The sequence below is a fragment of the Natrix helvetica genome, assembly GCF_964273705.1.
Source record: "Natrix helvetica genome assembly, chromosome: 1".
NCBI lineage: Eukaryota > Metazoa > Chordata > Lepidosauria > Squamata > Natricidae > Natrix > Natrix helvetica.
The window spans coordinates 325,812,899-325,828,620 of record NC_138548.1 but is presented as its reverse complement, the minus strand read 5'-3'; the positions used below and the strand labels follow the sequence as shown (position 1 = coordinate 325,828,620).

General features: G+C 36.9%; 1 protein-coding gene across 1 annotated transcript in view; it reads right to left on the bottom strand.

Annotated features, from left to right (window-relative positions):
• LOC309399729 (contactin-3-like) overlaps nucleotides 1–15,722 on the bottom strand; it is a 239,464-nt gene that overhangs the window by 23,335 nt on the left and 200,407 nt on the right. Inside the window, exons 10-11 of the mRNA XM_081967803.1 lie at nucleotides 9,048–9,175; nucleotides 6,988–7,163 (exon numbers count right to left, since the gene is read on the bottom strand). Coding sequence (XP_081823929.1) covers nucleotides 6,988–7,163; nucleotides 9,048–9,175 — 304 coding nt within the window. The remainder of the gene's footprint in view (nucleotides 1–6,987; nucleotides 7,164–9,047; nucleotides 9,176–15,722) is intronic.

The window sequence follows — 15,722 nt, the reverse complement described above, 5'->3', positions numbered from 1 at the left end:
TGCAATATAATTGATCAGTTGCAAAACATTTTTTTCCCCTCAGATAGTGAGTGGAGTAGAAGCCGAGAGCTAAAGCGGAAAGTAATACAGTGATAAAGCAATATGACAATGTAGTACTTCTGAATTTAAAGGTTAAAAAAGTTGTTTCGTATCTTTTCCTGGAATCTGTACTATTTTTTTTAAGGAGAAAATTGGAGAAATTGCAGCACAGTCATACTTGCACCTTAGATTGAGAAAGGCTCATTTCAACAGTTTTAGAGAATCATCATCTGGCTTTGCGTACAAAGAAATACTCAGGTCAAAATGCTCCAAAACAAGATACCAAAGATAATTGGATGCTTCTGTTTCTAATGAGAGAAAAGATGGAAGAGATACCTTAGGAAGCTGCTGTGGATATTCTGGGAACTTTCAATTGAATTAAGAACAAAAGGGGATGTGTATAGGGAATGGAAGAAAGGTATAATCACCAAGGTGTTATACCAGCAAAATGACTAACATCTGCAGAAAGAAGACTAAAGCACTGAAGCTAAAACCAAAAAGTGTTTCCCACTCTATCAGTAATAAAAGAAAGAAAGGGGAAAGGATATATACAATTCTAAAAAAAGCAGAAAAACATAGGGGGACAGTCATGGAGAGGAATGCAAGTACCTTCAATTCCTATTTTGCTTTGAGGGAACTGCATCACAGCAGAATAACTAACAAAAATAGAAGCCAGCCAAGATAAGTAAAAAGATGCTAACTACATGAATTCCATTTTTATTTTCTATCTCTAACTACCATTCATACTTTATTTTGGCGTGATCTATAAAGTCTGTGTAAGATTTTATTCTAGGTTCTCACCACATCTATGTTTGGCTATTTTACATTTTTTAAAGGATGTGTAAGGCTTTCACACTGTCTTTCCTTGGATCCCATGACAGGTTGTTTCAAAAGTGACTTGGATCTTTTTTTTTTCTTTCAAATTTTGGGATTTTTTTCTTACTTTTTAAAAAAAAACAATCTCTCTCCATTGTTTTTCAGGTCTCTTTCACATTTCAAATTAAATGTACTAAATCTATTCCTTCCTATGATCTTATGATTAAATTGTATATCATAGAATCACAGAATCATAGATCTGAGGGAGCTTGGAGGTCTTCTAATCCAACTCCTGCTCAAGGCAGGAGTCCTTATACCAGTGATGGATAACCATTTTGTCATCACATGCCAAAAGCCCCGCTCCCCCTGCATATGTGCACATGACCCACGCTCTCGGTGTGCATGTGCGTGCCACACTGCTGCACCATTTTGGGCCTTCCTGCAGCCTCCAGGGACCAAAAACCGGCTGTAGGGGGCGCCCCCCCCTGTGCATGCATGCACATCTCCTGCATTAATCCCACTCCTGCACATGCACAGCAAGAGACCTGAAAATCAGCTGGCCAGCAAGAGGCACATACGCATGCGCGATGTAGGTGAGCTGGGCTGACAGCTCAAGTGCCCGCAGAGAGCTCATGCCACGCATGCCATAGGTTTGCCATCATGGCTTTATACCCATCCTTCATAAATGGTTGTCTAATATCAACATCGAATGATGGAGTAGCCATAACTTCAGGAGACAAGCTGTTCCAATGACTAATTGTTCTCACTGGCAGAGAATTGCTCCTTATATCCAGGTTGGAGATCTCCTGGAAATATGGTACTCCAGAGTGTTATACTCCCCTGTCTTTATATTTATATTATTGAAATTGTTCTATAATTTGAAATTCATCTTTCTCCAACTTTTTATTGTAATAAGCAATTAGCAGTGAGCGGTGGATGTGTTACACTTCTAGATTACCTTCTGCAATCTGTCACAGAATTATTCAGCCTTTAACCACTACATCTACAATCATAGCATACAATTGTACAACACTTATTCTAAATGAATTAGCCACCAATTTTAGAAGTATGATTATGTTACTTATGAACTATGGAGAAAAACTTACTTAGCAATGTCAATGTTATGACTGCTACTCCATACCTTAACAAGATCTCTTAACAAGATCTCATATCCTTAATAGTAACCATCTGATTTAATACATCCCATTCCCATTCATTTCATTTCTGCTTTGTCAGCTTCAGCCTACCCTTCCCTTCCCTTTCCATTTCAATATTGGAATCATCATTGACTGTAATACCTTCTGACCTGAGAACCAACGTTTGGCATCCAAACTTGTTTACCTGTTTCAGCTATCTCCATAATTTGTTTTCTTGACAACAATTCTGAAATGGTTTCCCACTGCATTCTTCTGAGTATCCCACTGCAGATAACATTTTATTTCAGTTCTTCTCTTCTGACCTTATCAGCAAAGTGACTAACCATAAACCCACCTTTATTGCTCTAAGAATCATTAAAGCTATTGATCAATCTGTCAAAGGTCTAAGGAGAAAAAAGATACTCCAACATCTATGATTTGCCTTGACGAGATTTAGCTCCTAGTTAATGAAAATAGATTTCAGTTATGAGGAAATGACTCCTTTTCAACTCGGGAAATGCTTCTTCATTTTCAAAAAATTTAATCTTTGATCTGCCACCTGATTATGTTATTATTATATTGTGATGATAATTGACTATTCTCATAAAAGAGTCCAAATGTCACCCCTTTTCTAAGAGCTTTAATTTTATTAGAAGTTTCTGGTACGTTTATCATTCATGTTAGGGCTCTGCATTTTGGTGCCTAAAATTAATTTAAACTGGAGATACCAGGAATTGAATTTAGGACTTTTTGCAAAGAGAAAATAGGGTCCATCACTATCATAGCTCCAAGACTTAATCTTGAATATGTACTGTAGTATCATTTGGCATTAAACTATTGAGTTTTAAACCAAAATTAACGTCAGCATTATTAAGGTTAGTAAATCTACATATTTTAAAAGTAGGAATTATCTGATCACATTTTAATCCTTTGTTGATTAATATATTAATTTTTCATAATTCAAGGTGTACTCTGGGAAAGCAATTCATGTTATCTTGATGAACAGCAATTAATTAAAAATGGTTTCAATCTCAAGTGAGAATCATAACTAAAATAACAACAATTGCCTCTACTTTGTTTCTGATTTTCATCCCAAGTATTGAGGTACTTCATGCTACCACATAGTCCCTTACTTTTAAAACAAGAAAGAGAGCTTTGATTGGAATATAGAATAAAACTGCTCTGCAACAGAATTGTTGCAAGAAACATAACTGTAACGTGAAAGGAAATGGTATTGTCTGGCAGTATTGCCTCGAGCAATTAACATCTAAAATGCAATTATATTTATATATGTATTTTGCTAGTAACTTTTGGAAGAAATCAAATTTTTCTTTTTGAAAATGGAGATTATTGGAGAAAATAAATTGTACAGTCAAATTGCAACACAGATATAGGTAATATTGAACTGGACAAATTCAAATTAGGAATGATTGTTAAATGAATGGTAATAAGTTGAGGACTGTCTGTATTTGTGTTTTCAAACCTTGGCTTGTGTACTAGGGATTTATATAAGTGATACCACTTTCCTCATTTCATAATGTCCATGAAAATGTTTTCTCAGATTGTTTGAATTATTGACTTCATTTTAGAGAAGTGTTTTCCAGTCTGCAATCATATTTCATGTTCTGTTGTATTTTTAAAGGGGACATTAGGATTAATCTTATTTTCTTACGTGCAGTTTAATTTACTTCATATATTCATACTGTTTATCACCAGGAAATATACATCATTCAGTTTGAATGTTTTAAACCTTAAATTATATCTTCAATATAAAATATCTTCAGCCAATCCATTGACTTTGCATTTGTTTGTCTTAACTGAATGGATACGATTGGCTATTCCTTTATGGAAGCTAAGCAAATAAATAAATAAATAAATGAAAACCACATTCTTTTTTATTATATATATATATATAAAATGAGGCGTTTGGAATCAAAGCATATAGATTCTCACATTAAATAAGAAATGGCAGTATAAAAAAAATCCTCAAAACAAAAAATACAGTGTGTATGTGTGTAAATATGGGGTGCATATATCTCCCATATTTAGTATTTCTTTCAGTGACCTATTCAGCAAAATTAATCTTGTTCTAAATATTCAAAATATGAACTAAGTAGTGGGACTGCCAGAGAGAATAATTTTACTTTAAATAAAGGCCTGAGTATTTTTTTGATGCAAATAGAAAAATCCATACATGTATAAATCCATACCATATTGTGTGTGTCTGTATGTTTGTTTTTGTAGATTTTCATGGGTATAGGTATGCAGGTCTTGGTGTATTCGGGTCTTTTCCCATGTAAGATTGAGAGTGTCTTGGCGACGTTTCGACGAGGTCCCACTCGCCATCTTCAGGCTGGTGCCTTCGGCTTTGTGATTGTGCGAGCAAAGCGTGATCGGAGCTGCTGTCTTTCTATAAATATTGGTATGTGTGTATGTGTAGTGCTGGCTTTGTTGCTCTAAGCGGGTTGGTTGGTATATATATATCAAAGCACTTGGTATGCCCAAATATGGGAGGGAGCATACTGCTTCTCTCCCATATTTGCACATACCAGGTATTTTGATATAACACTTACTTATTTCTTTGGCTCAGCTGATAAGGGGAGAGAGTTTGTGGCTTAGTGGCTAATACAACTGCCTAACATGTAAAAACAGCCCAGGTTCAAATCCCAGCAAGGGTATGGCTAGCTGATGAGAGCTAAATAGCTTGAAATAGATCTATACTAGTCTCCCTTTATTTATTTATCAGCACAAATGCAACACATACACACATACGTGTGTGTGTGTGTGTATTTATAGTAAAATGCTATAATTATATAATTATAGTAAAATGCTAGAGAGAGAGCCTGTATATTTAATCTGAATGATAATACAGGTAGGGATGTGGTGGCTCAGTGGCTAAGCTTGTCAATCAGGAAGGTGGGCAGTTCGGCGGTTCAAATCTCTAGCACTGTGTAACCTTATTTTGGCCTTATTTTTGGGGAGGTCTTATTATTTTTGAGGTGCAGGAGGTGGCGAGCATGGTCACCTCATGGCTGTTGCTGCTGTGTTGCAATATTTTCAGGGATGGTTTATTTTTTGGGGAGGGCTTATTTTAGCACATGTGCTCAAAAGCCCGATTGGGCTTATTACCCGTATGTGCAAGGGGAACCTTTACCTTTATCTACAATACTGGTGGTTCTTGACTTACGACAAGGATCAGAAAAGTTGTTAAATGCTGCGATTGTGAAGTGAGGTACAACATGATACCTTACATTTGATTTTGTAATCTATTTTAACACCATGGTTATTGAATCATCTGCAATCATTAAGCAAGTTATCAAATGACCACAACTTGCTATCTCCCCCCGTTTCACCACTGACTTTCCTTGGGGAACTGGGAAGGTCATAACTGGTGATCACATGTCTACAGAATGCTGCAACCACTGTAAATGCAACCTGATTGAACACATCACTGTAGGGATGATGAGACGGTTAACTGTGAGGACTAGTCACACGCCAATTTTTTCAGCACTGTTGTAACTTTGAATGGTCAGTAAGCAAGGACTACCCATACTAATAATTCACCGTATTGCTAAAATCTGTACAATTCATGTAAATCAATCTTGAATGCTATGAAAACAGAGAAAGAAAGCTCTGAAACTGTCAAAGTTTTATGTAGTTTTGGCAGTAGAAGTGATTTTATTCAGTTTCAGCTGGCAAAATTAGATCTCTGCTAGGTGGGTGACGCATAGAACACAAATTGTCAAGAGGCTGGGTGGAAATAAACAAGCCACAGCATTATACTACTGATATATGCACAATTTCAGCTGATATGAATCTTTCTCAAATTATAATTGCAATGTTAATAAGTCAGGGAATCTTTGTAGTTACCTAGCATAATCTGAATTTATACTGTTGGACCCTATGGAAATTAGTAGATGGTTAGTAACCCATCATTTCTAAGACTTTTATCATCCAAAATCTAAACAATGAATAATAGTAATACTTAAAAGCAGCAAACTTTGAAAACCCACAAGGCAATTTTAAAAACTTCATGGAAATAAAAACTACTCTAAGTTGAAACAAAGGAACAAGAGGCCATTAATGGAGTTAAGGAAATACAAAACGTTTGCCTATTTGAAAATGGAACATCATTGGTAATGTGCACAGCTCTCTGGAAAGGTATTTGGGGCTGTAACCAAAATTGAGCAAAACTTAAAGAACCTCTATCAAGCTATCCAGAATACAAGATATAACCATTTGTTTAGTGACTGTTCAAAGTTACAACGGCACTGAAAAAGTGACATGACCATTTTTCACACTTATGCCACTTGCAGTATCTCCGTGGTCATGTGATTAAAATTTGAATACTTGGCAATTGGTTTATGGGTATAATAGTTGCAGTGTCCTGGGGTCATGTGATTACCTTTTGCAATTTTCCTACAAGCAAAGTCAATGGAGAAGCAGGATTCACTTAACAGTCGTTTTACTAATTTAACAACCGCAGTGAAACACTTACCAATTGTGGCAATGAAGGCCATAAACTGGGGCAAAACTCAACTGTCTTGCTTAGCAACAGAAAATTTGGGCTCAAATGTGGTGATAAGTCAAAGACTGCCTGTATAAAATAAGTTCCATGCTATCATAAGTTATTTAACCACAAAACTATAGTCTTAATGCTAGTTATAGGAGTCCTGGTGGCGAACAGGCAAACTCTGTTCACAGTCTGGAGTTCAATCCTGAGGGGCTCTAGATTGACTCAGCCTTCCAACCTTCCATGGTAGGTAAAATGAATATCCAAATTGTTGGGAGCAATATGCTAATTCTGTGAACTGTTTAGAGGCTGTTATAAACTACTATGAAGCGGTATACATATAAGTTTAAGTGCTATTTCTATTTCTATAGACAACAGAATACAATTTAAAGAGGAATATAATTGCGTTGCTTTTGTTTTGTTGTTTTTCATGATTCTAGGTCTAATAATAAAGTAAATGTACACAATTACATTATAACTTACCCCACCTACTCTCTCAAAATGGGATGCATCTTTTCTGAAGTCAGTCAATGCACTATTAAAATACCATGTGAAACTTATATCCAGGAGTGGGTCATGCTGAACTTGGCAGGGTAAAATTATACTTTCTCCTACAGTCACATCCATATTTGATGGTGCCAATGTTATCCGGGTTGGATCTGCAAAGAACATAAAGAGTCAGTTCTAGCTTCTTTTGCTACATTCCTTGTGTTACATTCATGATGCTTTTTAAATCAATGTTCTATTCCATTAAGAATACACTGAAGAAACTGTGTCAACTCAAAGCTATCTATTTTCCAAACTCCATCTATACTCCAGGAATATTAACAACAAAAATAAATTAATAATGTTGTAATCATGCTATATTTGCAAAAACTGAACTTAAAATTCTTCAGATTTTTTTTTAAAAAAGATAAACCAGATACCATTTGATAACTTCTGCACAGTAATCCTTTAGAGAAAATCATGTATAAAGATTCAGTAGGTTTTTTTTGTATGTATGCTATTGGGTGGTTGGTTTTGTGTTACATAACCCTGTTATTGAAGCAATCATATTTTGTAAAAATGTGCTTTTTGGTTACCACAAAGTGTGACACCATTATGGCTTAACTCAGAAATGCTTAACCCAATAGACAGATCCAAGCCTCATCAGTTTTCCTACAATATGATAAATATTACAATATGATTATTATGGCATTTGTTTGCCACTTGGAACCATATGATGTAAGGAGAAGATAATATCCTTTTTGTAATTTTTTTTTTTGAGGGAGGAAGGTTAATATGAGGTGCAAGAAGCAAAATTGAGTCTAGTTCATGTTGTCCCTCAAACTCCATGGGGAAAATGGTCAAACAATAGTGAGTTGAGAATAATTTTATTGTGTAAAAATTGTTCCTGGCCCCTCTAGGCCTATTAGAGGCATCACAAAAAGGATGCTGATAGTGCACGAAACTTGCAACCTACAGGTTGCCACATTAATGTAGAAGAGAACTAAAACAACTCTTGTTATTTTGGATTTTTTTAAAAAAAAATCATTATTGATCTATTATTTTAATATGCAAATTAAATAAACTGGCTTTTCAAAAAGAATGACTCAAGTTACAAGTATTTCTTTTTGAGGTACTTATAGTGAGGAACATTGATTCAAAATGGTGGGTACAATTGGGAAATCAATTTTCTATGTGTGATGTACTATACATCAGAGGTCCCCAAACCCCGGAACCTAGCCCACTACCAGCACTTGAGCATTTGGAACCACGCCACGGAAGTGGTGAGCAAGCTCGCACATGCATCCCCCCTTGCGTGAGATATGCGTGCATGTTTGCCGTCGCTCGTGTAGTACCATACCCTCACACCCACCCCACTGGTTCACTAAGTGGGAAAGGTTGGGGAAATCTACTATACATTTTTTTAAAAGGTTGGGGCTTTGTGTGTCTGTGTCCACCATTTTGACATTGTTGTAGCAGGTTTCCTCTTTTATTTGTAGACAAATTTATATTTCATTTTCTTCAGTAAACTGAAAAGGTTCTGTGATTTTCCTTGCTCTCTCCTGCTGCACTGTATTTTCTAATTGTGTACATCTTCTCTTTGCCAAAACTGCTATGTTATTGACTACCATTCTCTGTTGACTGATAGATCAAGAAAATCCTGTCTTTTGAACCTTTACTGGAACATTCCATGGCTATAAATAAAAGATCATTCCCCGTTTTTTCCATTTCATTTCTTCAGATTCGGGAGGGGAGATCCATGACCACCTCTCAGAATATGGCATATTTGATGGCATATCTTAACCTCTCATGCTTTTCTGCTTTTAATAGATGTTTCCAAAGGCTTAATTGCTATTCTATGCAGTTCTGAACCTTTGAAAAATTGTATAGTGTGGCATTCATAGCAATTTAGAAAGATCTCAAATTACGTATTTCATTTGAATTATGTACACTACCTTATCCTAACATAAGATGAAAATTCAAAATCAAAATATCTCTTTCACACATTACTCAATTCATATAATCTTCAAGTAAAACCTTATTAGCCATCTAATTACCTGTTACTAATAAAGTAGCTGAGCTACTAGCTTTTCCAAACTTGTTTTCTGCCAGGCAGGTATAACTTCCAGCATCTGATTTACTCACATTAGCTATTTGGAAGCTTCCATCTTTTAAGAATGATATTCTAAAAATAAAAGATGTAGAAAAAATAATGTTATATGTTGGGAGATGAGTGTGCATCTCTAACTTAAGAGTTTACACAATTAAAATATTTACGAATAGTTCTAACAATTCTAATATGTACCTTAGATGACAGAGTATGTTCCATACTATATTCATTACATAATATATTTGTTTGGGAAGTTCCCTCTAAATTTCCACACTTCAGTGTGAATGAAAGCAGACCTTCTGAAAATATGCAACTACTTATTATATTATGGGTGATGCCCTTTCCAGAAAACAATATGGAATGGAGGATTATGATTAGAATGTATGTTCTTCCTCCAAAGAAACCAATAAGATGTTGGTTTCTTTTTTCATTTACAATCTTTTCTCAAGCTATGAGAAGGGCAAAAGGCAAAGGTACAAATGATCACATTGGGTGCTTTCCCTCCTTGTTTGGAGTGTTTTAACAAGGGCTGTCTACGGTACTGTGCAGCTGAAATTAACTTAAAAAGAAACAGATTCATACAAGACTCAAAGTAGCTTTCCCGAAGTAGTTGCAGCTGCACTGTGCCTCCAAGGAGCAGAACAAGAGGAGTATGGAGTATTGGAGTATCAAACCTAATCCGAATACGTAACTACCCTTCCCATATTTTACAAGCTGTTCCTTTGACCTTGGCATGCACTACTAAGGATGAGACAGCATAAGCATTATTAAAAATATGAAAGCAGGAATTGTCTGAAGAATAAAGGCTGCACTTCTCATGCGCTGTGGTCCTCCTTCCATGACAGAAGAATAGCTCAACCAGCCTGCTACTTCCCCATTCATATCTTATCGTGATGATTCATACGAAAGCAACATACCAAAAGTAGTTGAAAAATATCATTAGTACAATCTGCAATCATGTTACATTTTTGCAACTTTAGAATTAGAAAGTTCTTCAAACCTTTATTTGGTCTCTGCTGGCTCATTAATAGACTGCTCTTCATTGTATAATCACAGCTTCTAGCTTAAAAAGGTAAGTGAAATAAGGGATATAGGCATCGGGTGGTTTTTTTTTACTCTTTCAGCCATCATCAAAAGCCATGCTGATTATTTTTGAAAATTAAATTCTGCTCCAGAGGAAATGTTACAGTATAAACTTCACTTCTTCTGGAGCAGCTTCAGAAATTGAGAATTCCTGTTTTTTTTCACTTTTGGATCTTCCCCTTACCTGCAAAACCCAAAGCACCCTAGTTCTTCCCCACTGAATGATGACTGACTTGTTACTTCCTCAGCTTACTTTCCTTTCTTTTTCCTCACTGCAAAACTGAAATGTGGCAAGGTGAAAACTGAGGTAGAGAGAGAACTCTGCCAGCTATTTTCTGCTCTAATACTCTCTTAGCGATTGGCTAGAGCAGGGATGTCAAACTCAATTTCATTGAAGGCTGCATCAGGGTTGTGTTTGACCTTGGGTCAAGGTGGATGTGGCCAGCTTGACATCACTTGTTTTTTGGGGGGGTGTTGCCTGTGGTGGCCTGAGTGCTCTGCCAGTGAAAATGGGCTCCCAAGCTCCATTTTCTGCCCTGACGGCCTCCAGCAACCTTCTGCCAGCAAACTGGAGCTTGGGAGCACACACCCCCGAGCTCCATTTTTGCTGACAGAGAGCTGCAAGAAGCTGTCACAGCTGAAATCAAGAGCCTGGGAGGGCCGCATACAGCCCTCTTGAACTCCGTTTTCACTGGCAGAGGTACTGCGCGACAGCCCTTTGCTGTTTCCAGGGCGGGCCCATGGGCCAGATCTAAGCACCCCATAGACCAGACCCCATAGACTCCAAGGCCCGTGGGCCTTGATTTTGACACCCCTGGGCTAGAGGGAGCATTGGCCCACACAGGAGCGTGAAAAAGGGGACTCTTGAAGGTGCTGCAAAGCATAAATGAACATTATGATGATGAGGGAAAAGGCTGATGAGGGAAAAGGCTGATGAGGAAAAAGTTGATGAGAGAAAAGGCAGTGGATGTGTATAAGAACTTTTTATGTAGAAATCTGGAAGCAATGTTTTAATTTTTTTCCCCTAGGCCTGGATTGGGGAACTGAATGCTGAAGAATGAAACCAGAATAAATGAAAATGTGTGGTGAGTTAAACAGCTGGACACAGTTGATCCAAGGTTTATCAACTTTGTTCTTCTGAAAAATTAGTTACTGTCATTTCACATTCCATCCAAGCTGTTTTATGTCTCAAATTATATGAGGTCTGTTTCTTTGCTTCTTCTCCTTCCAAGTGAAACTTCTGATTTGATTTCTAATCCAACACATCAATTAACATTTGATAAGATAGGAAAACTTGCTTTGAGAAAGAGATCTATGACACCCATCTCTGCTTTGGTGCAAAATCAGTCTCTGCCCTCAAGGACACTTTGGAAAACAGATTGTAAAACAGAATTGAAACATGACTGAAATTGCCATGTGCATGTTATGATTTCATTGGTAGAGTAAGCAGTAATGAAAGAGGAGAAAATCATCCAAATGTTATTCAATAAGCTTGTTTTATAATCTCAAATTGTTTTTAGAGATTTCTACAGATATACATGCACTACCTTTCTAGATCAGTAAAAAACTATCTTGGCAGCTCCAACTGATTTTGCCACAGAAAAAAAGAGTACCATATTAAAGCAATATATATTATCTTATTATAATAAACAAATTATCAAACAGTCTGACATATACATGAACCATACTAATAATATTGATAATAATGGATCACGTCAGCTCAAAACTACATGTGTCTCAGAACTACTTTCTAAAATGACACAAAACAAATTGATTCCATAAAAAAAAGCATTGTAAGAAACAAAGTAAAAGTACTGTATAATTCCCAAACAGGCCAATGCATATACCAAAGAAACAATAACATGTCAAAACAGTAGAGAGCCTACTTTTACAAAAAGATTGAGTACTGAGGGGAAAAAAAGCACATAGATTGTTTAATAACAAGCCCTTTTCAAAATGACTGGCTCCATTAAAATAGCCTATCGTTTAAACTGAATATTGAAAATGGAAACATTGCAGCTTCCTCCATTTTAATGTAGTCAAATTATAGCTATGACTTATTTATTAAAATATCAATTTCATTGTTTTAGCATCACATGTGGATTTTGAGTACTCTTCGACATTGATTAAAACTGCAATAAATGCTTAATATTGGCTTCAATAATTATCCAACTGATACTATAAAAGAGAAAGAAAAATAAATATATTTTTCTACATTGACCCCTATTAAGTTATTCTCCCTCAAGTGAAGAGCTTTTTGGTCTGTCAAAAGCTCTGTAAAGGGAATTAGCTAGAGTGACTAACATAAAATGACACAGAGGGTTCTAATCTAACTATGCCACAATATTTATAATCCCATCTATAATTGTTCTAAATGGAGATTGAAAACTTTACATTTTATATAAAGGCATAAGCCTCAGATCATGTTACATATGTATGTGTGTGTGCATGTGATAATTTAAATATTTTTATGCAAGTGAAATTGATAGGGCTTTGCCCTGAAAAACATATAAATAATAAAACAAGGAAACTTTGCATTAATATTACATACATTCCATTTTTCCAAACTCCGTAATGATGTAAAGTAGCTAAAGGTTTTCTGGATGAAACTAGAAATGCAGCAATAGTTTCTCTGACCTGATACAAACAAAACAGAATTGCAGTAGGATTTTACTTTTTTTAAAAAAAAATCCTTATTTATCAACACTATTACTGTATATAGAAACAAAGCCAAATACGGCATCGAGGGGGAACCCTGGATTGGCGGCGGCTGGAGGGGCCCCCCCGCTTCGCCCAAGGCACCGGGGAGCAGATCGGAGGACACGTGGGCATCTTCGCTGAATGCTGTGCGGAGAATGAACAAGCAGAAGGAAGCAGCGGCGGTGCGGTGAGGCGCATACCCCCCTCCACTCCCTTTATTGAATTGAAGAACTTTTCAGCAGTTTAAAACTTTTCCTTTCGGCTAACTTGGGAGGCGCGGCTGGAGGGAGGGGGATTTCCCCCCCCTCGGACAGTCGGCTTTGAACAATCGCGCTCTCAGCCCCAGGGGAAGGAGGAGGGGGGGAGAGCCAACCAATGATGCCACACCCTTGCTTAAAGTGACTTTCTTTGAACTTAACCCCTTAATGTACTGATGATCTGAAAACTTTGGGAACTTTGAAAACTTTGTTATGCCTCTAAACCCGAAGCTGGCAGGGCAAGATGGCACACTTCCGTTGTCTTCATGAACTGTGAAACCTGACTCCACCTTTAAAAATTCAGGCTTCCGGTCTTTGTCTCCGTGCTACTCAGAGAAATCTCTTGTGGATTGCTACTCTTTGAACTCCCTGGAGTGAAAAATTTTGCTCTACTGCCAGGGTGATTAGAGAAATTCTCTTCTGCCTGGACCTTCTGCCTCCTGGACTCATCTGGCTGCTCTGCCGCTCTAACTGTCCATTCTCTATACTGACTGAGCTCTTTATTTGATAAACAATGGCTCCTAAAAGACCACCTCCTGGAAAGCCTGGCTTTGCTACCTCTGCCCCGACATCAGCAACTTCCAGCCCTGCTACACAATCAAAGATAACAGACCTGATCCAACCTAAAAGTACAGAGATGGATTTGCAACAAATGCTTCAGCAACTTTTACAGGGACAAGAGGAAATTAAGAAACAATTAAAGGAAATGAAAGAAGAAATTAAAGAGAATCAAGCCCAAATTTATAAGAACTCACAGAGACTGGACCTTTTGGAGGGTGGGGCGGCTGAGATGAGGGAGGGGGTGGAGGCGGTGCAAAAGGGAAACAAAGAAATTGATACCCAACAAATGAAAACAGAATTTGAGAGAATGTCCTTTTATCTTAGATTTCAAAATGTGATGGAAGCAGATGATGAAAACATAAGGGACATCATGATAAATATTTTGGCCGAATATATCCATAAAGAAAAACAACAGATGGAATTGGAGATAGATCTGGTTTATAGAGTGAACTCAGCTTATGCCAGAACACACAACGTACCCAGGGAGGTACATATTAAATTCCTCAGAAAAAGCACAAGAGACGAAATTCTGGGTGCACAAAGGGGGCAAGCCCTGACATACCATGATAGGGAAATAACCATTCTGAAGCAGATCCCCAAGAAAGTGAGGGAAAAAAGAAAAAATTATTCGCAATTAGCGAATAAATTATACCAGAAGGGGGTGTGGTTCAGATGGTTGATGCCTGAAGGTATGTTAATATTCTGGGAGGAGACAAGAATTAGAATCAACACACCCATAGAGGCACAGGCCTTTATGGAAAAAAACAAAACACACCTAGAAAAAACAGAAGATCCTACAACAGATATGCAGGACACGGGAGGGGCTGGAGCTCTGCCGGCGGGGGGAGATGGGGCAATACCAAGAAAGCTCAGATCACAAAAATGAATAAGAAAATATTTTTGACATAAACTGAACGAAAGTACTAACTGAAAGTATTAACAGAATTAATATGCTGACTATATATGACTATGTATTAATGACTTTTACCTAGATGTATACTATGAGTTTGGAGGGAGGGGGCGCCTACCACACTTTGCAACTGCCAAAATTTGTATACCTTTTCCACTACCTTTTCCCTTGTAAATTTTATTAAAAAACCAATAAAACTTTGTTTTTTTTTAAAAAAAAGAAACAAAGCCAAATATATTGACTGATCATATTTGTAAACTGAGAATGGACTATTTCTTGTAGTGTATAAGCTTAGAAATGGTCCAACCCCTAATATTCTGGATTATTACAAGTTGGCTGCATTCTCATGTGTTTATGAAGGATATGGCTATAGGAAATAATGGGTACTTGGAACAATCTTTCTTTCCTTGTTTTTTGCCCCAGGTTCACAGGAAGTAGCCTTTCTGGCAGTCTATGTTTATTGCTGCCCATCATTCATCTAACAGAGTAAAGGGCCAGAGAAATGGGCCTGAGTAAATGCAGAAATAGCACTCCTCAATTGCTGCCTGAAAATATTAAAGCCAGAAAATAGAGCCTAACTGCATTTGTATTTTAACAACATCAAAGCAGAAAAACAAACAAGCAGCTACACATATTGCTCCCTGTATGAAAATACAAATGCAAATTAAATAAAAATGGAAATACACATTCTTTATCTTAAAGCTCCAACAGAACTGAAAAGCCAGCATACATTTTCAACACTGTCAAGCACGTCAACAGCATACGAGGATGCACAGAGTATTTACAGAGAACCCAAGAAAGCTCAAGAAAATACTCAAGCCAACAGAATTCAATTTATGTATTGTACTGCATGCATTCTGAAGGACCATTCTTCAAATAGTGCAAGAGGATCTTTTAAAATAACAGTTAAGTACCAAACATTCAACAAAACCAAATGCAGTCTTCACCTTTGTACTTTCACAAGCATAGATATCAAATATCAAGCACAAGAGCCAAGCCTAAGTCAAGTAATCAAACTGTTAGAGATAAATATTTTTGAAATTATTACTTTTGCTACATGTTTATATGAATTCTGTGTTCTATTGATGCAGTGTTTTCAAAGTGTCTTTAA